This window comes from Zalophus californianus, chromosome 7, assembly GCF_009762305.2.
Source record: "Zalophus californianus isolate mZalCal1 chromosome 7, mZalCal1.pri.v2, whole genome shotgun sequence".
Lineage (NCBI taxonomy): Eukaryota > Metazoa > Chordata > Mammalia > Carnivora > Otariidae > Zalophus > Zalophus californianus.
In genome coordinates this window covers 97,076,664-97,097,684 of record NC_045601.1, presented here as the reverse complement: position 1 = coordinate 97,097,684, position 21,021 = coordinate 97,076,664, and the positions used below count along the sequence as shown (strand labels likewise).

At 35.7% G+C, this 21,021-nt stretch overlaps 1 protein-coding gene across 1 annotated transcript; it reads right to left on the bottom strand.

Annotated features, from left to right (window-relative positions):
- Window positions 1–17,914: 17,914 nt before the first annotated feature.
- On the bottom strand, window positions 17,915–18,892 carry LOC113927140 (hypoxanthine-guanine phosphoribosyltransferase-like). The gene is given in 2 exon segments (XM_035728584.1): window positions 17,915–18,424; window positions 18,427–18,892. Coding segments are annotated over 2 exon segments (651 nt in total). The 5' UTR covers window positions 18,797–18,892; the 3' UTR covers window positions 17,915–18,143.
- Between the last annotated feature and the right edge of the window lie 2,129 nt (window positions 18,893–21,021).

Below are 21,021 nucleotides of genomic sequence, written 5' to 3'. Positions count from 1 at the left end.
GTGTGTGTGTGTGTGTGTGTGTGTGTGTGTGTGTGTGTGTGTGTGTAACTTAAGTACTTCAGGGAAACATTGCAGGATTTGTGTATAACTGCCCATCAAACAAACGTCAAATTGGAATTCTCACCTGGGACCTGCTTTTCAGTGGAAACATTTTAAGCTAAAAAGCCGAGACTCTGATTATGTAATTTTATACATAAAAGGACAGATGGAGAGTTGTAAGTATGAGATAGGGTGGTCTCAAAAGATCTGCAAATATACCACATGGGTGGTTACATACACATATACATCATCCTGAAAATATAATATTGTGTGGCTTTGTGTATATAAGGATATTCATGCTTGTATAAACTAATTCCTTCTTTTATAGTATTTCCCTACATCCAGAAACAATCAAATCAAGAAAATGATTATTAAAATTATACAATCAAAAAACAAAATGAAAACTATTAGCAGATGTTATGAAAAGAACTGGAATGATTAAAAAACCTGAGATAAGATTTGATACCACAAAATTCAATGAAAAAAGAGAAAACCAGTTTCTCTTTGTTCCTTCAATCAATATTGCCTGTTTGAAACTTAGAAACTGAACTTATTCATAATATTTTTGACCAGAATATGAAACTAATCAATTGCTTTCACAGCATATGCAAACAAGTAATTCCACACGTAATCTTAAGAAAGGAAGACTTGTGGGAAATGTCAAAGGGGGGTAAGAGGGCCACAAGTTACTTAGATACCAGAAGTACATGAGTTGTTCTGGTGTTGCATATTTACGTGAGAATATTCTTAAAATTCCCATAAAACAGTGTGTAAATTAAGATAAAATGTCAATGACTTACCAAAACAGGGAAAATGTATTTTCTATATAATTACATTTTAAAATCATTACACTCTCTGCAATTTGTCTTTAAGAATTGCTTTTTCCCACTGGGGTTTTCTGAGGATTAATGAGAAAAAGCTGTGAAGTTCTCGTTGCGACTGTTATTACAAAGTAATAGGGACCGTGTTTCAGCATACACCTAGTTCCCTCTGAGTTCGCTAGGGATTGAATGGGGAATGGGTAATGTGAGAGAAGATAAATGAGGGCTTTCTTTTCAAGCACGTTCAGGAAAATAACAATTTTATTTACCCTAAATTCACATAGCAACAGGATGTCACTCTCCAGTCTCCCTCTCCCGCCACCTCATCTGAGTCTGTGGCTTCAAGTGAAAGAAAAGAACTTTTTTTTTAAAAGCAAAAAAAGTAACACTACCATAGCTTGCTCACTGTATTCACTTAAATAAATCACTTCTATGGATGATTAGATTTTTTGTGGAATATAGAGGAAAGATATCATCAGAAATATTTTTGAAAATACACTTTCTTTGGTTAATGAAGTACTGTTGACCATTCATGTGAGCAGAAGTTATTCCCTTTAAAAGAATTTCTGGATCTTACATCAAAGCCATGAGGAGAATGTGGTTATGGAGACTATACAATAACCCCTATAATAACCTATCTACTTCTCCCCAAGTCTCACTTGGTATCTCAATATCCAGCAGAAAAAATATTCATACCACTTTCATATCAGCTTATATTCTTTGCCAGAAATACCACCACCTTAGTGACTCAAAGCTTCAGCAAAAGTGACTATCAGACAAAAAAAATGTAATAAATATTATTTATTGTGTCATGCACTATTCGAAGTACTTTATACAGATACGTTAGAAAAAAACCCAAAGAGGTATGCACTCTTATTATTGCAATGCAGTGGGCAGAGTTATAAGACGTTCCCTATAATTTCCTTTCCCTGGTGTCCACATTTATGCATAAGCCCCTCTCACTGAGTACAGGTGGAACCTGTGACTTACTTCTAATGAAGAATATGGCAAAGGTGAAGGGATTTTGCAGGTGAAATTAAGGTCCCTAATTAGTTGACATTAAGTTAAAAGGGAGACTATGCTTAGTAGGCCTGACTATATCAGGTGAGTCCTTTAAAAGAGTTTCCATCCTGGGCCTGAGAGAAGAGATCGGAAATAGGAGAGACGCTCCTGCTTGCCTTCAAGCAAGCAGCCTTCTGCGTGCTGCCTGTGGAGAGAGGCAGTCTTAAGAATGGAAGGTTTCGGTCTTATGACATTAAGAAACTGAATTCTGCCAACAGCTTGAATAAAGCTGTGCTGATGACTCCAGAGGAGAATGGAGCCTGATCGGCGCTGCCAGGTTTGTGGTAACTTGTTACATACCAATAGAATATTAATAATCCCATTTACAGATAAGGAAACTAAAGGAATAATTTGTTCTTCACTGTAGCTAGTTCAGTGGGAAACCATGAATCAGTCCCAGGCAGCCGGAATCCAGAGCTGCATGGACAACCACTTTGCTATCATTTCTAAAAAGTTGACCGAAGACTCCCAGGCGACATGAGCAGCCACATGAAATAGATAGAATTTAATGGATAGCATATATTAAGAACTGTTTATCAAGTAGTAAAGCCTTCCAATAAAGCCAAATTATTAAGGAAAAATTGACTCATTTTCTAATAAGTCGATTTGAGCAGTAAAGATTTTTCTGATTTTTCTGATTGCAGACTATTGTGATTTAGAGTAGAATAATCTGAAAATCATCGATTGATTGATAAACTATCATTTCAGAGGTTATCTGAATCCCTAAAAGCAATAAGGGTATGCCAACATTACTATGCAAATAAATATTTCTAATTAGAGGAATATGTGAAATATTAAATACATATAATATATATGATTATATGTAAATTATATCTGTTTTTATATATAGGGTATATGATATATAGTTTGATGTATGGATATATAGATATAGATGGAACCTAAAAGCTTCCTGATGAATACTTCTCATTGCTCACTTCAGGCTTTTCTCTGTGACAACAGCCAGAAATGGATTAAATGGTCAGAATTGGTGTCCTTTTGCAAAGGGCAAGCTTCCTTAACCTTGAACTAGCTTTACATTTCATGGCTCAGTAAAATTTAAGTATCTTCCTTGTGGGGTAAGAGTGTGTTAGTATGGAAAATATTTAAAACCATGAATGGAGGTCCAGAAGATCTCCTATTTATATTGTTCTTGTAATAAAACTTGCAGTCTTGAGGTCAGATATGGATTTGTCAGAACAATGTATCAGATAATGTTTCTGATATTTCACATTTTTATAATATGTCAACATTTCTGTTCCACTCAACTTGCTCAAGTGTTACATGCCTCTGTAGCTATTGGCGTCCTTATAAAAGTACCATATATATATATATATATATAAACCTTTTGTTTTTGCCAACTTTCCATATGAAGGAAGGCCACTCCTAGATATCTCATATTGTTGACAGTGAAGCACTATTTCAGATGCCACTCAATTTAGAGGGAGGCATGGCAAACCAGAAGGAGCAAGCTCAGGAGAGTCTTGAGCTCTATTGGAAATTAGTTTACCAGGTAGATTGTGGGAGCAGGGTACTCATCAGCATAATGACTTAGCCTTACAGTGAAGGTGTTGTGTTCCATGTCAAGTGTTCCAACATGATTCAGAAAATAAATGTAGAACTTTAAGATTGTGAAAATTCTCTTACCATTTTTTGCAAGTAATATGCTTATGAACCATTAAAAAGAAACGGCTCAAGAGGCATTAAACATGAGAATTCTAAAACATGGTACCAAATCTTTTAACTGAGGTATATTCTTGCTTATTTACATTTTAGTGAAGTACATAATCATTGAATGCTTATGTGCTGGACACTGTGTTTGGTACTTCTTTCATGCTCCTTATATTTTGTAAAGCAGCAGAAAACTTGCAAGACTAAAAATGAATAAATAAAAATCCAGAGTTTGTACATGCTGAGAAAGATAAATAGGTGCCCACTCCATTTGCTCTATGATCCTATTTTAAGTTATTAATTAGAAAAAAAATGTCTTCATGAGGTGACATTTAACACTCCAAGGATTTCATTAATAGGCAAAGATAGAAATATGGTTCTTGCAATCTCTATGTATATGGAGGGACAACTTGTTAGTAGACATGCCGGAGGAAAACATGGACTCAGTGATTTGTTTGAAATCTAATTGCAAAATAGTGTTTCATAGTAGTGGTCCCAGAGCTGCCACAATTATGTTGTGAAAAAGAGATATGGGGCAAGGAAGCAAATGGATAAATGAGATTTGCAAATCATGTCTACAGAATATTTCACTGTGTCTACTGGTACCAGAAACTGGAAGCTAATAGAGCAAATGCCTACTACATTTTTAAAAGAATTGGTTTGCTGAAGAAACCACAAGCCTAAGCAAAACAACAAAACCTTTAACTATTCGAGCATCCAAACAACTCCAAGGCCCAAGAGTTGTATTATGAAAGTTCTAGCAGCCCCAAAATACTATGCCCCCAAATATCATACCCCCAGCAAACAAGGAGAAATATGGGTAAGAAAGAACCTTCCAAAAGGTGGACCCGAGAGTCACAGATAACAGATTTCTAATTAGAACCTTATTAAAGCCATTTGCAGTTGATTAATGATTGCTATGTTTCTATTCTATTAGGAACTCTTACTGAAAACGCTGTCCCCGTTACTCCATGGTATATGGAGAGTTGATACCTGTGGAAAAACAGAGAAAATCCGATTTTTTTTTTAAAGTTCATAGATCACCAGATCTAAACCCAAGGGATAGGATGTCACTTCATTTAAAGATCCAGGATTAAGCTAGGTGCAGGGAATATTATGAGACTGTTTTTTTTTCCTTCCTCAAGAGGGAGTTTTTATGGGTTTGAAGAAGAGAGGCACGGCTATTTTGCATCTAGAGGTGTAACCGTTTACTTTATTGATGTTTTTGATTGTTTTGAGGGTTTTTTGGAACTTTGTTAGGATCTAAAGTAGTCAGTACTCTAGAACTACCATAGCCCCACAGCCCCACCCAAAAGTGTGGTGAGGGGCTGGCTTAGATGCCTAGGGTACGCTGGGCTGTGTCCCCACTGTGGCCGATCAGCACTCCTCTGTCTCCCAGCATTGTGTGACCTCTGGAAACTCTGTTTACCTTACAACTTTCCAGGAAGCTTTTCTGCCAGGTCTTTTCAGAGTCCTACATTGCGTATCTGCAAAGATATCAAAATAATGCAGGAATAAATCTGAAAATGCCAAAGCCTTTTAAAAAAAACAAATGTAGACAAGGAACAAGACTCCCGCAAACCTATATTGTGCTTTATAAGATTGTTATATATATATTACATACATAGCCTATATAATTATTTTAGTGAGAACAAATAAGAATCCAAACAATTCAGCTGAGAATTCTAAAAAATAAATAAATAAAAAGGAAGAGCAGAAGAAAATTGCAACAGAACATTTCAGACTGAATTAAATAACTTTAAACACACACTTGAAAATACTTAAAACACAGATTTATGAATCAAAAATTCAAAAACTAAGAGAAACATGAGAAAGAAAGTGAGGATTTCTCAAACTCAGAAGAAAATTATAGAATGAAAAATCTAAGGGCTTTAAGGAAGCATTGATTCAAATGTAAACGTTACTTAAGATTAGGACAGTTAAATGGGGAAAGAATAATTTTTTCAATAAATGGTGTTGGGGTGATTGGATATCCACGTGTAAAAGAATGAAGTTGGATCCCTATATGGCACCACATATAAAAATTCAAAATAGATAAGACTTAAACAAGAGGTAACCCATAAAAATCTTAGAAGAAAACAGGTATAAATCTCTGTCACCTTGGGCTAGGCAATGATTTCTTAGATATGATACCAAAAGCATACGTAACAAAAGACAAATTAGTGAATTGGCATCATCAAAATTGAACATTTTTGTGCAGCAAAGGACACTATCAAAAGACTGCAAAGAAGGGCACCTGGGTGGCTCAGTTGGTTAAGCATCTGCCTTCAGCTCAGGTTATAATCCTGGGGTTCTGGGATGGAGCCCCATGTCAGGGTCCTTGCTCAGTGGGGAGTCTGCTTCTTCCTCTCCCCCTGCTTGTGCTCACTCTCTCTCAAATAAATAAATCTTAAAAAAAAAAAAAGAGGGACGCCTGGGAGGCTCAGCCATTAAGCATCTGCCTTGGGCTCAGGTCATGATCCTAGGGTGCTAGGATCGAGCCCCGCATCGGGTTCCCTGCTCAGCGGGCAGCCTGCTTCTCCCTCTCACACTCCCTCTGCTTGTGTTCCCTCTCTTGCTGTGTCTTTCTCTGTCAAATAAATCTTAAAAAAAAAAAAAAAAGACTGCAAAAACCTGCAGAATGAGGGAATGTATTTGCAAATCAGATGTCTGGTAATGTTGAACATCCAGTACACGTAAATCACATCTACAACTCAACAGTAAGCAGACAAATGGAGAAGGACTTGAATAGACATTTTTCAAAGATGTACAAATGCTGAGTAAGCACATGAAAATAGACCTTTAGAGAAATACTAGCCACTAGGCAAATCAAAATGACTGTGAGATACCATTTCAGACACAGTATAATAAAAAAATATAGAGAGATAATAACAAATGTTGGAAAAGATGTGAAGAACCCCTAGAGACTGGTGTTGGGAATGTAAAGTGGTTCAGCCACTTTGGAGACAGTCTGGTAGTTTCTCAAATGATTAAACATAGAAATACCACATAAATCCCCTTCTAGGTGTAAGCTCAGGAGAAACGAAAGTCTATGTTCACGCAAAAATTTGTGTAAGAATGTTCATAGCCGCCTTATTTGCAGTAGCCCCAAACTGGAAAGACTCAGATGCCTATCAACTCATGAATGGATAAATAAAATGAATGCACTGATACAACAGAATATTCAGCAATATAAAGAATTGAAGTCCTGATACATGCTAAACGTAGATGGACCTTGAAAACACTATGCTGAGTGAAGCAGCCAGTCACAAAGGGCCTCCTATTGTAGGATTCCATTTGCAGGAAACGTCCAGTATAGGAAAATCTACAGAGACAACATTTAGTCGTTACCTGGGTCTGCGGGCCAGGGAGCTGATGGCCAGGGTGTACAGGGTTTCCTTTTTGGGGTAATGAAAATGTTCTAAAATAGTAGTGATGGATGTATGACTCTGTGAATATACTAAAAGTCACTGAATTGTACACTCACTGGGTAAATTATGAGGTATGTGAATTGTATCTCAAAGCTGGTATAACAAAAAGTTTTAGGAAAGAAAACAGGAAATAGTTAAGATACTAGAGATGAGCTAGAAAAAGAAGTAAAAAGGTGAGAGAAAAATGTGGCTAAAATAGACAGCAAAGAAAATTCAGTTTATATATATATTTGGAGTCTCTTACAAAGAATGACAAAACAGTGGATCAGATCTAATGTTTCATACTGTAATCCAAAAGAAATTCTGAAGGAAAAAGTGACCTAAATCTACATATTGGCAGGATTCACTGGTGACTGGTGAAAACTGATTCAGGGTAATCTGACACCTATTGTAGCAAAACAATCAAACTTTGAAGATTTAAAAAAAATTCTCAGGGCCACTGGGGTTATAATCAAATAACTTACAAGAGCAAGAGAATTAAAGAGGCATCAGATTTCTGAAAAAGAATGTACAAACAAAGCCAAAGTGAGACACCGTTTTCAAAGCATAGCTTGCAATAGAATTTGCCAATTTTATGGGTATTATTTGAAGTGTTTTGACAAGTACATACAAGTCCTAAAACACCACCACATTCATCATATAGTACATTTCCAGCACACTGGAAAGTTCCTTTGTTTCTTTGCAGTTAATCCCATACCTACCTCTTGGCCCTGGCAACCACTGCTCTACAATTTTGTATTTTTCTAGAATTTTATATAAGTGGTATCTTATTATGTATAGTCCCATGTGTCTGGCTTCTTTTCTTCTCGTTTAATGTAATGATGGATATACTGGTACTTCATATTTACTGCCGAATAGTACTCTATCATAGGTATTAAACTTGTTTATACATTTACTTTATGAGCATTTGAGTTTTTTCTAATTGGGGTTTGTTATGGATAAAGCTGCTTGTATAAGTGTTCTCTTGTATATTTTTTTCCTTTCTCTTGGATAATTCCATAAGAGTAAATTTGCTAGGTCATATGGTAAGTATATTTTTAACTTGGTAAGAAACCGCCAAATTGTTCTCCAAAGAGGCTGTTGCTTTTTACAATCACACCAATAGTGAATTAGAAGTTCAAGTTTCTCCACATCTGCTCTACTACTTGGTATTATCTATCATTTTGATGTCAACTATTCTAAAGGTTACATAATAGTATCTCATTATGATTTCAATTTGCATAGTCATAGTGATTAATGATGATAAACATCTTTTCTTTATTGGCCATGTATGTCATTTTTGGTGAAGTCTTTTGCCCATTTTTAAAATTCAGTTGTCTACCTTAAGACTTCTTTACATATGGTGGATACAATCTATTAAATATTTTGCAGTTTAGTCTGTTGCTTGCCTTTTCATTTTCTTAATGGTATCTATTTTTAAAGATACTGAGGCATGGGGCGCCTGGGTGGCTCAGTCGTTAAGCGTCTGCCTTCGGCTCAGGTCATGATCCCAGGATCCTGGGATGGAGCCCCGCATCGGGCTCCCTGCTCCGCGGGAAGCCTGCTTCTCCCTCCCCCACTCTCCCTGCTCCTGTTCCCTCTCTTGCTGTGTCTCTGTCAAATAAATAAAATCTTTAAAAACAAAAAACAAACAAACAAAAGATACTGAGGCATATTTTACACAACATGATATTAATGCCTTGTGAGCAAACAGTGTTAATAAATTCACTCTTCTCAATCTTCACCGTAATGTGGTTTAGTAACACTAACATTATATTGGGAAATTCCATTATGACAATTTGCTGTTAATTTCCTGTTCACACCCATAGCCCTAGGTAATCACTGATATGCTTTCTCTTTCTCTAGCTCCCTTTTTTAGACATTTTATATAAATGGAATCACACAATATGCAGTCTTGGTTTCTGGCTTTTTATATTTTTATGTAATAAAAATAATATAAGATACTTCTATAATTTAAATGGTTGGAAAAATCAAAAGAATATGGTACCTAAAAATTTTATGAAATTTGAATTTCAGTCTTTGTAACTAAAGTGTTAATAAAACACAGTCATACCTATTCATTTATTTCTTGACAATACCTCTTTTTGAACTACAGTGGCAGAGTTTAGTAGCTATGACCCCGAGTTTGAGAGCCATAAAACCTAAAATAATCGCTATATGGTCTTTTACAAGAAAAATTTGCCAATCACTGCTTCTCTGTCCCACATTCTTGTCAAAACTTGATATTGTCAGTCATTTTTACAGCAGTTCTGATGAGTTTATAGTGGTTTTAATTTGCATTTCCCTAATGACTTGATACTAAGCACCACTTTACATGCTTATTAGCCATTGATGTTTACATGTGCCTGAATGTATACATGTATGTGTGGATGTAATGTGTTGATTTGCTCATTTTTATTTTGGTTTTGTTATATTGAGTTGTAAGACTTATTTATATATTCTGGATATAAGCCCTTTATTAGATAAGTCATTTGCAAATATTTTCTTCTAGTCTTGGGCCTGTCTTTCTATTACAGTGACTTTTGAAAAGCAGAAGTTTACAAAATTTTATGATGTCAAATTTATCAACATTTTCTTTTATCCTTTCTGCTTTTTGGGTCCTCGGTAAGAAATCTTTGTCTGTTTTATTTTTTTTTAAAGATTTATTTATTTATTTACTTGAGAGAACGAGAATGAGAGAGAGAGAATACATGAGAGGGGGGAGGGTCAGAGGGAGAAGCAGACTCCCCGCTGAGCAGGGAGCCCGATGCGGGACTCGATCCCGGGACTCCAGGATCATGACCTGAGCCAAAGGCAGTCAGTCGCTTAACCAACTGAGCCACCCAGGCGCCCCGAAATCTTTGCCTGTTTTAGAGTCACAAAGAGTTTCTCCTACGTTTTCTTCTACATAACATATAGTTTTGACTCTTAAACTTAGTTTTATGGATTATGATTCATTTTGAATTTTTGCCTGAGATGTGAAATTAGGGCCAATATTTGTGGTCTTTGCACACAAATATTCCATTTCTCTAGCACCACTTGTTCAAAGAATGTACTTTCTCCATCAAACTGCCTTGACACTTTTGTTGAAGTTGATTTATTATACATGTATGTGTCTTCTGTATCACAACTCTGTATTCTCTTTTATTGACCTATTTATTTCTTAGCCCAATGATGGATATGTTCTACCATAATAATAAAAAAAATTCCTTACTAAAAAGTTATTAGTTCCAAAGTTAGTATCTTAATGGGGAACCACTAGAGGTATTTCCACTAAGATCAAGTTAATGACAAGAACTATCTCCACTACTATTCAACATTTTACCGAAGATATTAGTTAACATAATCAGACAAAAGGAAAAAGAATTGGCAGAAGAGCTGGGGAAAAAAAACAGAAATATATCTATTTACTGATTATATGATTGTGTACCTGGAAAGCTCCAGAGAATTGATAAAAACTAACTCAGAGCATAAAGGAATTCAGTAAATTAGTAATATCTAAAGTTAACATACAGAAAGAAATTTATAGCCTTCGTATACAAAACAGTAACCTGATATTTTCTCTAAAGGACCAAATGGAGGCTTTTCCATAACAGATCTGATATTAAATAATTTAGGCTCTGAAAGCCATATATTCTCTATTGCAATTATTCAGTTATGTGATTATAGTATGAGAGTAGTACAGACAACATATAAATAAATGAGCTCAGCTACATTCCAATAAAATTGCATTTACAAAAACAGGCACTGGGCCTAGCTGGCCTTCAGACCATGGTTTGTGAACACTTGAGACAGAAAAAAAGAAAAACATTTACAATAACATAGAAATAATTCCGTTTTTGTGTAAGAAAGAAGAGGAAATAAGACATTTTGCACATATTGACTCATGTGTGCAAGATAAAGTACAAGGAGAATGAAGTGGAGAGTAATGAGATTGGTTCCCTGTAGGAGATAATTGAGGGATAGGATGGAAAAGACAGGAACCAGGAAGAAAGACCTCCCCTGAGCATACCTCTTGTACAGCTCTGGCATTTGGAACCATGTTTATGTTTCACAAATCAACAAGTGACAGTAAATCAAGAATAGGGGAAAATCCCAAATTGGAATATAAATAGAAATAAATGAACTGAGCTGTATTAATGAATGAACAGCATCACCACCCTGACGAGGGGAAAAAAAGAATTAACCTTTGGGAAATTTAGACATAGTATATACTCCCAGGTTAAAGACACAAAAGAACTCTGGATAAATATTGAACTCTACTTGGTAGACTTTTTTTCCCCCAGAAGCATGGGTTAGAAATTCTGGAACTATTTTTTGACTATTTTAGGATTGAGCAAATAACTAGGTATATGGTGGATAGTAAGAGAGAGGTTTCTCACTGTTGGCGAAAGGATTTATGGATATGGTAAGGGAGGAATATAATGAACCCTCTGTGGTGGTGGGTTAAAACTGGAGATAACAGAATCTCATGTTTTTTAAATAGACAAATACAGAAATAGATAAGTGTGAGCATTTACATCTTGCATGTTTGTATTTCTGAGTTGCTCTGCTGAGAGGATCTAGAAACAACGCCATTCAAAGAGGAATGAACACATCTCACCTAGATCTCAGACCTTGGTTTCTAAATAGCTTTTCCATTAAGAAAAAAGACTAGGTCCCTTGGGAGAAATGATAGATTCCATTGCTGGATAGCAGGAAGTTCATGATGAGCCTGGAATATTTTAATTTGCCAGAATGTAACAAAATATTAAAAGAATGGTGAAAAAATGTCAAAAGGATTCTGGAGCTAGTTTCAGGGTCCTCACACTTGCCACACCTAAGATAAGAGCACCAAAATAATGATTCTAAAGAAATAAAACCCATGAAATAAAACAAGGATCCATGAGCCCACATCAGAAGGGGGAGAGGGAGGAAGAAGGGGAGGAAGGGAGAAAGGAAGAAAAAAACGTTTTCTTAAAGGAGAATGCCAAATAATAGTGCCAAAGTGTAGGACAGAAATAAACTCTCTTCCACAGTTCTCCCCTGAAGGCAGGCAGCCTGTCTCCTACAAGTCCTTGCTGGGATATTGGGGAGAGTCCATTCTCTGAACACAGATTGAAATATTGTTCAACATATGATTCTTGATAATGTAACTTGAGTCAAGATTGTTTACAACTTAAAGTGACCACAGGATTTTCTATTCCCTCCAAGTTACCGGGAAAGTCATAGATCTTGCCAGGGTTTATTCAATGGAGAGTTTTCTCCATTGAGAAATACATGGTAGAAGACAAAAATAAAGTTACATTTAGATTAAAAAATGGTAGATTTTAAATACATGGTAGAAGACAAAAATAAAGTTACATTTAGATTAAAAAAATAAAATACGGATACCAAGTAGATGTCATTTCTAGGCTCTGTCACTAAAGTGATAACACATTGGAAAATTTCTCTAACCTTGTGTACAAGTGGATGAATTATTCAAAAATAAGTTACCATAACAGTTATCCACACAGTTTATATTTATATCAAATAATATCAATTAATTTCCCCCATGGAGGAACTGAATCCATACAGTGGAAATTTGACATTTTATTAAAATTAAGGTATATAATCCATCAAGCCTGGATCTTTTAAGTAGGTGTTTATTCAAATATAATCACATGTCTTACTAATGTAAACTCTACTTACATTTCTTGTTTCCACAGCAGGTTTGCTAAACAAAAGAACAAACAAAACAAAATCTCCTTTCTCAGAAAAATTCTCCTTGAAATAGAAAGAAGCAGTTTCCCATTCATTTGACTCATCAAGTAACATAAGCAAAATTCGAATTTTCCAGGAGTAGGTAAAGCTTATTGTTAAATCTCTTGTTTTTGTGTTCTTGTTCTAAAAGTTGTTTTGTTCTATTTCAGTGTCCTATTTTGAATATAACAACCTATATCCCGGTTGGAGATATCCATTTTTAATGTTTATGTTGTGGTTTATTTAAATACAGTTTTAAAACTGGGAAGGAAGTTTGAGAGATGCAGGTATCTTTAAATAAAAAGAGTTTATTTTTGGATGTTTATCTAAATGTAAAAAAAAATCCATGTTTTCATTAATTACTACATTAGCCATCTGTCCATGTCTTGGCTCAAAGCATTCATTTTCATATTAAATAAAAAATCTTAATCAGTTAGTTTGCATTCTAATTTTGTTTGATTCTTTTAAAGACTGAGGCAGTTGGCACATCAAAAATTCTTAAAATATGGGGATGGGGAAAAAGAGAATTAGCTCACACATGATTTTACATATATTGTGTTCTTATTTATAATACTTTGAGGAATATCATTTTAAAAATTCCGTCTGAAAAATAGGATAACTAGAAAGAAAATCTGGTATATTGATAATAAAATCCAGTTTAAAATTAAAAATGTATTCTGAAACTCAAATCTTTTTAATTTTTACCAGGCTTTTATTGACGATACAGTTAGATTCTATCTTAAAACTGTATAAGGCTCTTCTATTTATTAGTACATGTGATATTTACAGCCAGAGAGGCAATGGAAGTATTAACATGGAAAATATTTGGAATGATTTAATACAATTTCAAAAAGAAAAGACTTCTTGAAGAATAAATGTGCCGCTTTTGCCAAAATGATCTGTACAGTTACTTATTGTGATGGAACTCTTTTTCTAATCAAAATAGTCATGGAACCCATCAATGAAAAAGGCTGTGTAATTAGTATAGTTTTATTTTATAAATTGAAGTTTGGAATAGTCTCTTTTAAAGTTACTCAGTGGAAGAAGTAATAAAGGGTTTTAGATATCCTCAAAACCTTGTAAGTAGAATTTTGGCTGACAGTGCATTCATTGAATTTTTGTGGTGGTCATTGTTCTGCTTGTAAAGCATAATTTGCCATATAATTCAGTTAAGACGAGGTGGTAGTGGAGAATTAGGAGTAGGCATGCAGTGGCTGCGGCAAGGCTCTGATCACCTGAATTCTACCAGTGAGTAGCACGGTCTACCTAAACGGTGCCAAGAAAAATATATCCTCAGCTGTCAAACATAAATAAATAGTTCACACAGACAGACAAAGGAACATTTTATTACTAGGTGATATTCTATTCTTTATTCTCAGGACAGACCTCGAATGAACTAGACCGGATCGTAATGAAAAGTCTTTGTTCAGTTTTACTTCCATGCCACACCATGGTTAAACTAAAATTCCTTTCAATGCAATCACTCTCAAGCCTTCCTGCATTTGGAACACTACACTCTGACTCTGTCTTTCTACCCCAATCCTCCTCTACACACACACACACACACACACACACACACACACACACACACACACACACTACATTGCAAATTTCTCCGTCATCTTTGCTGATTTCTTCTTCTCTATCCAATTTCTAAGAGTTTGAGTTTCTCACCTTTGGAAGGGCTATGCCCTGGACAGTTTTTTCCCCTTAATTCTATTCTTTCTTCTAAGGTTACCCCTTTATCCAATTATCTGATCCAGTTAAATACTACCTCAGTGCACACAACTTCCATACTTTTATGAAGCCCTAGTGTCTCCCTGGCATCCAATCTCCTAATCAAGTTCAATGCCAAAGAGACAACTTCACCTCCATTTTTCAGAAAGAAACTTTGGGTATCTTCCTCCTCCATACTGTTCTCCACTGTCCTGGTTTTTTCTCTGTTTACCTGACTCACAATCCAGCTGGAAGTTTGAGCACAAACATAGAAGTTCTTATTTATTCCTTTTTCTCATCTCCTAATGGCAGTCTAGCTCTAACAGACTCCCAATCTACCTTCAAAATACATCTCCTATCTATCTATATCTCTGCTGGCAGGATGCTAGTCCAAGCCTCCTTTCTTCTGAACTGCCATAGTTGCTCCTTCATTCATTGTCAACTTAATTGTTGTCAGGGTCTGTGTTACATACAACCTGTATGTTTTTTTTTTTTAAGATTTTATTTATTTATTTGACAGAGAGAGACAGCGAGAGAGGGAACACAAGTAGGGTGGGTGGGAGAGGGAGAAGCAGGCTTCCTGCAGAGCCAGGGAGCCCGATGCGGGGCTCGATCCCAGAATTCTGGGATCATGACCTGAGCCGAAGGCAGACGCTTAATGACTGAGCCACCCAGGTGCCCCCATACAACCTGTATGTTACATGCAACCTGTATGTTACATACAAGCTGAATGTAACAAGGTGTGAATATGGTTAAGGAATGAGCAAGGGATGGAAAAACATGTCTGGGCAAGACCAAAGTCATACTGAGCAAGGCAAGGGAGTTGTTTCTTGAACCTAGTGTGAGCAGTTACTGTAGGAGGGGTACCCCCACAGCAGCTGAGGCCTTTGGGAAAGAACTAGGGAATGCAAACCTCAGCTCAGCTGGTATGCCGTTTCAGAGGAAAGCTCCCTCAATTTCTCTCTCCTTCCACCCTCTGAACTCTTCAATTGGCTAAATCTAATGGGAGTCCAAAAGGCCAGAGGGTCTGATTGATACTGTCTGTAAAGATAAACCTCTAAGGTTAGACCAGGAAGGAAGTGGAAAAGGAGTGTCAGAAAATACCCAACACACTCCACCACAATCGTTTTTCCACACAGTCCAGTGCTTTTCAGTAACACCATTCATACCTTGTGAATTAAACATGTCAACCACCCATTGCAGTTAGGATGAAATTCAGACCTCTTAACATAGTTCCTTTTGCTTTTCTTTTAATTTAGACTAGGTAGGGTTTTGCAGGCCATGTACAAATGTTGGCTTTTATTGTGAATGAAGTGGGAAGTTGTTGGCCGATTTTTATCAGGGGTTTTATATGACCTACTTTAAATTTTAAGCAGACCACTCCCATAGCTGTACTGAGAATAAGCTATGGAAAGGCAAAGAGAGAAGCCGGGTGACAATATAGGTACTTAACTACTATGGTTAGAGATTGTGGTGGCTCAGACAAGGGAGGTCACGAGAGGCATTTATTTGGATTTGGGATGTTTTGAAGGAAGAACATGCAGGATTTCTTGATGGATCAGATATGAAATGTGGGAAAAAAAGATGCCAAGGATTGCTCTGTGTTTTAGCACCACATTACAAACCGTGCTTGGTTACGTACTCTCTTATATTTTCAAATTGTTTCACATGAATGGATTTTTATCTCCAGTATCATAGCCAGCATCTTGACATAAAGGTCTTAATGGGATTGGCTTCAGTTGCTTCTCAGTGTGCCTGGCACATCATAGACACTCTGTAAATATTTACTAAATGGGTGAATGTGCATTATTCTTTCTTTTTAATGTCAGCCTTGATGATGCACTAGTCCTCACATAGGGCTGTCTCAGATTATGAACCAACAAAGAAATGAACACAAATTTTCAGTTGATATACAGAGAAGACATTGCAATTACCAGCTCTTTCAGGATATGGGAATTTTCCAGTAGGGGAAACTGAGAGCTCTAAAAGTGACTTTTTTGTGTCTCCTAAAGCATCCAGCAACATACCCGGCTCAGAGAAGGAACTCAACTATTATTTGGTTGCATTTAAATAAAGTAGTTAATATTTAGAAGTTTTAAAATGTTTTCAACACATAGACCAGTGAGTTTCTTTGAAATAAATTTTTTGTCTTGTTTCTGGATCTCTACCTGTGACTCATACTTGATATTTAAGATATATTTAAGGGATAGGCAATGCATATGTCACCCTGACCTGGTTATATAAAATTAGCATTATGGGTGAATACAATTGTAATAGAGCCAGGTGAGTATTTTATAAAAAAAAAAAAAAAAAAAAAAACACATAGATATTCTTTGGAAAACAGAAGATTCTAACATTTTTTGTTTATCTGAGAAAGTTCTTGTAGCCTTCAGCGAAACACATGAATGTATCTAAGATTATTTTGAAAGTATTCCATGGATACTTTAGGTTGTTAAAAAAAATATACTTTCTGCTTGGTGCTATTGAGTATATAAACTTCTTAAAAATTTAAAAAGTCTGTCCCATCTTCTTTAAAAAAAAAATCTATAGCCTTAAAACTACATATAGTTTTAAAAATTATACAGTTATATATGTACAAATAAACTATACACAAATATATGTATATAATAGCAGAAGAATATTATACATATATTAATGGTTCTATTCTTTACATAGTTAATTCAGGAATTATATAGATGACATTTCCATTTTAGTTATAATTGAGTTATTTAAAACAAAAAGACCTGATGTGTAAATGAATTTGGATCTAGTTCTGTTGAATAGAAATTAATAATTCATAATACATTTTTGTTACTCAAAATAATCTCAAGAGTTTTAGTCTAATACAACAAGCTCATAAGACTCTTGTGACTAAAATTACATGAAATCATTAGTTTATTTAAAATGAATAATTAAATACTGGCAGTCATATCTCTTAACTATTTAATGAACTATTTCTTGAGACTATAATTAAAGCTAACTTTTGAAATATTCAGTACATAATTTTTTTCTTTTTATTTATTTATTTATTTATTTATTTTTATTTTTTTAAGAGACAGCCTTTATTGTAAGGAGTTTTACACCGAGGAATTCAAAATGTGGTAACGTTTTTTTGGAATTTATTGATTTGTATTTAAAAGGAACTGCTGACACAGATTCACCGGACATCATCAGAACAAGCGTGAGAAAACAGTTAATACTACCGAAACAGCAAAATAATTCCAAGACATGTGGTTTCTCCAACAGAACAATACTGTAGATGCTGTCACCGATATGGAAACTGACGGCTCCTTACTCTTCTAAACACACAGTGGTATATAATTAGCAATATTCAATCACTTCTGTTCTTTCTGGAATATATAAAAATTAAAATACCAATTAAAAAACTAGCATATCTTCTCTTTAAATGTTTCTTACAGATACAATTTCAATATTTTCATTCGATAGTGGTGTGGTTTAAGAGATTTTTTTCATTCACAAGTCAAACAACACTCCATGCCAAGAGAACAGATAGTCTATAGGCTCATATTGCAAATAAAGACTTCAGGAATGCAGCAACGGGCATTTCTAAAATACAAAATGGATAAAATTCTGAGAGGATACATGCAATAAAGCTCTACTAAGCAGCTGGCCACAGAACTAGAACATTCTACTGATGATTTCAATGGGACTCCAGATGCTTCCAAACTCAACTTGAACTCTCATCTTAGGCTTTGTATTTTGCTTTTCCAGTTTCACTAATGACACAAACATGATTCAAATCCCTGAAGTATTCATTATAGTCAAGGACATATCCTACAACAAACTTGTCTGGAATTTCAAATCCAACAAAGTCTGGTTTATAGCCAACACTTCGAGAAGTCCTCTTCACCAGCAAACTTGCGACCTTGACCATCTTTGGATTATGCTCCTTGACCAAGGAAAGCAAGGTTTGCATTGTTTTGCCAGTATCAATTATATCCTCAACAATCAAGACATTCTTTCCAAAGTTGAGAGGTCATCTCCACCAATTACTTTGATGTCCCCTGTTGACTGGTCATTACAGTAGCTCTTCAGTCTGATGAAATCTACAGTCATGGGAATGGATCCATCACTATTTCTGTTCAGTGCTTTGATATAATCCAGCAGGTCAGCAAAGAATTTATAGCCTCCCTTGAGCACACAGAGGGCTACTATGTCATGGCCTCCCATCTCCTTCATCACATCTCGAGCAAGCCGCTCGGTCCTGTCCATAATTAGTCCATGAGGAATAAACACCTTTTCCAAATCCTCAGCATAATGATGAGGTATACAGAATAAATCTAGGTCATAACCTGGTTCATCATCACTGATCACGACGCTGGGGCTGCGGGTTGCCATTACGGAGCCGGCGGGCGCACGGGCTGACGGCCGCCTGAAGAGGAGGAAGCCTGCGGCGCAGCAACAGGGGAGGCGGAGGTTCCGCAGAAGGTGTCGACACGCGGGAAAGCTGAGCGATCGGCTCTGTTTTTCCTTTTTTAAAATTTATTTCTTTTCATTATGCAACTTTATCATACAGGTATGAGGGGGGATGCATTTAGTTCAGTTCACTGCTTACTGTTGATTCCAGGCCTGAGACTTAGGGGAATTACATGTGAACTTCAAGATTTTTATCCCATAGAGATAATTTCTGCTTGGTAGAACAGCAAATCCCAAAGGTTAGAGTTTATGGCCCTTGGAAATTTAACCAGTTTGGTATTTAAATCAGCAGTCTTATTCTAATATTGCCTATTAATATGAAGTTTCACCAAGGCTCTTTGAGGTGTGTATGTGTGTGTTCCTTCCAATGAAACTCTACTTACAAAGGCAGGCATTGGGCTGGATCTGGCCTGTGGGCTGTAGTTTGTCAACCCCGGCTAGGTAGTATTTCACTGCAGCATGAGATTTTCAGCAACCATGTGAAAATATTCACCTCACCACCCCAGTTTTCTCCCCTCTTACCAGGCAGGTAGAGTACTTTGGCTTTCTCCTGGATGGAGGAGCTCAGAACAGAGTTTTTTTGGCAAAAAGACATTGGCTAGCTCAGGGTCACCAATGACTTTTAGACACCAAATCTCCAAAGTACCTTGGTGTTGACATTGGTCTACATTGACCTTTCTCTGCCTATTTCCTTAAAGGGATATTTAGAGAAATGGAAAATACCCAGTCAAGAAGTAAGAACATTTTTTTTTTTTTTTTTGGTCTCTTGATTCATAATGAAAAACTATTCCCTTGTATATATAAAAAGTATTCAATATTAGCATTTTAACTGCCAATTTATTTTATGAAAAAAGAAAATTATTACTTAAATATGCCTTTAAAAATTATTAGAAAATTTTAATCATTTAAAGACTTTTATTAATTATTTGTATGGCTATTTTTAAAATTGATCTTCTTGTGTTCCTTGCCCATTTGTGATTTGGGGTTTGTATCTGTTTACTGCCCCAACAAAGTATCATAGACTGGATGGTTTGAACAGCAGAAATTATTGACTCACAGTTCTGAAGCCTTGAAGTCCAAGATCAAGTTGTTGGGAAGGTTAGTTCCTTGTGAAGACTGTGAGGGAGAATCTGTCCCATGCCTCCCTTGTAGCTTCCAGTGATTTGCTGGCGATCTTTGGTGTTCCTTGGCTTGTAGAAGCATCACCCTGATGCGTGACTACATGTTCATAAGGCCTTCTGCTTGTAGGCGTATCTGCCTCTGTGTCCAAATGTCCCTTTTTCATAAGGGTACCAATAATATTGGATTAGGGCACATCGTAATGATCTTATTTTAACTTGATTACCTCCATAAAGACCCCATATCCAAATAGTATTATTCTGAGCTAATAGGAGTTAGGGTTCCAACGTATTTTTTTAAAAAGATTTTATTTATTTATTTAACAGAGACATAGCGAGAGAGGGAACCCAAGCAGGGGGAGTGGGAGAGGGAGAAGCAGGCTTCCCGCCAAATAGGGAGCCTGATGTGGGGCTCAATCCCAGGACCCAGGGACCATGACCTGAGCTGAAGGCAGACGCTTAACAACTGAACCACTCAGGCGCCCCCCAACATATTTTTTTAGAGGGACATAATTCAATGAAGAACAGAGTCTTAGGAGTTTTTCTTTTCTTTATAAATATTAAGGATATCAGTAGATATCTTTAAGATATCTTAAAAGATAACTTTAACTTAAAAGATAACTATCAGTAATAGTTTCACAAATATATTTTCCAGGCTTGTATGATTTTTTAATTCTCTTTGTGTTTGGCAATTATTTTGTTTTATTGTTGCTTCGCTCTCTTGTTTGTATATGTTTTACTCAAAGGTGTTTTATGTTTTTCGTGGTCAAATTTATTTTTTGTTCATTGTTTTATCAATTGATTTTAGAGTTAGAAAGTCTTTATTTAGAGATTTAAAATTATTTTCTGTTTCCTACTTTTTAAATAAAATTTTAGTTTTTGTTACATTTAAAATGTACTCTTCTGTTTATCTGCAATTTGAGGCCCTTGATGATTTTCCTGAACATATTTAATATATGAAAATTTGTACAAAGCAATATTTTTTCTCTATGTACTATAAAAAATAAAAATGCTCTTAAGTTAAAATAT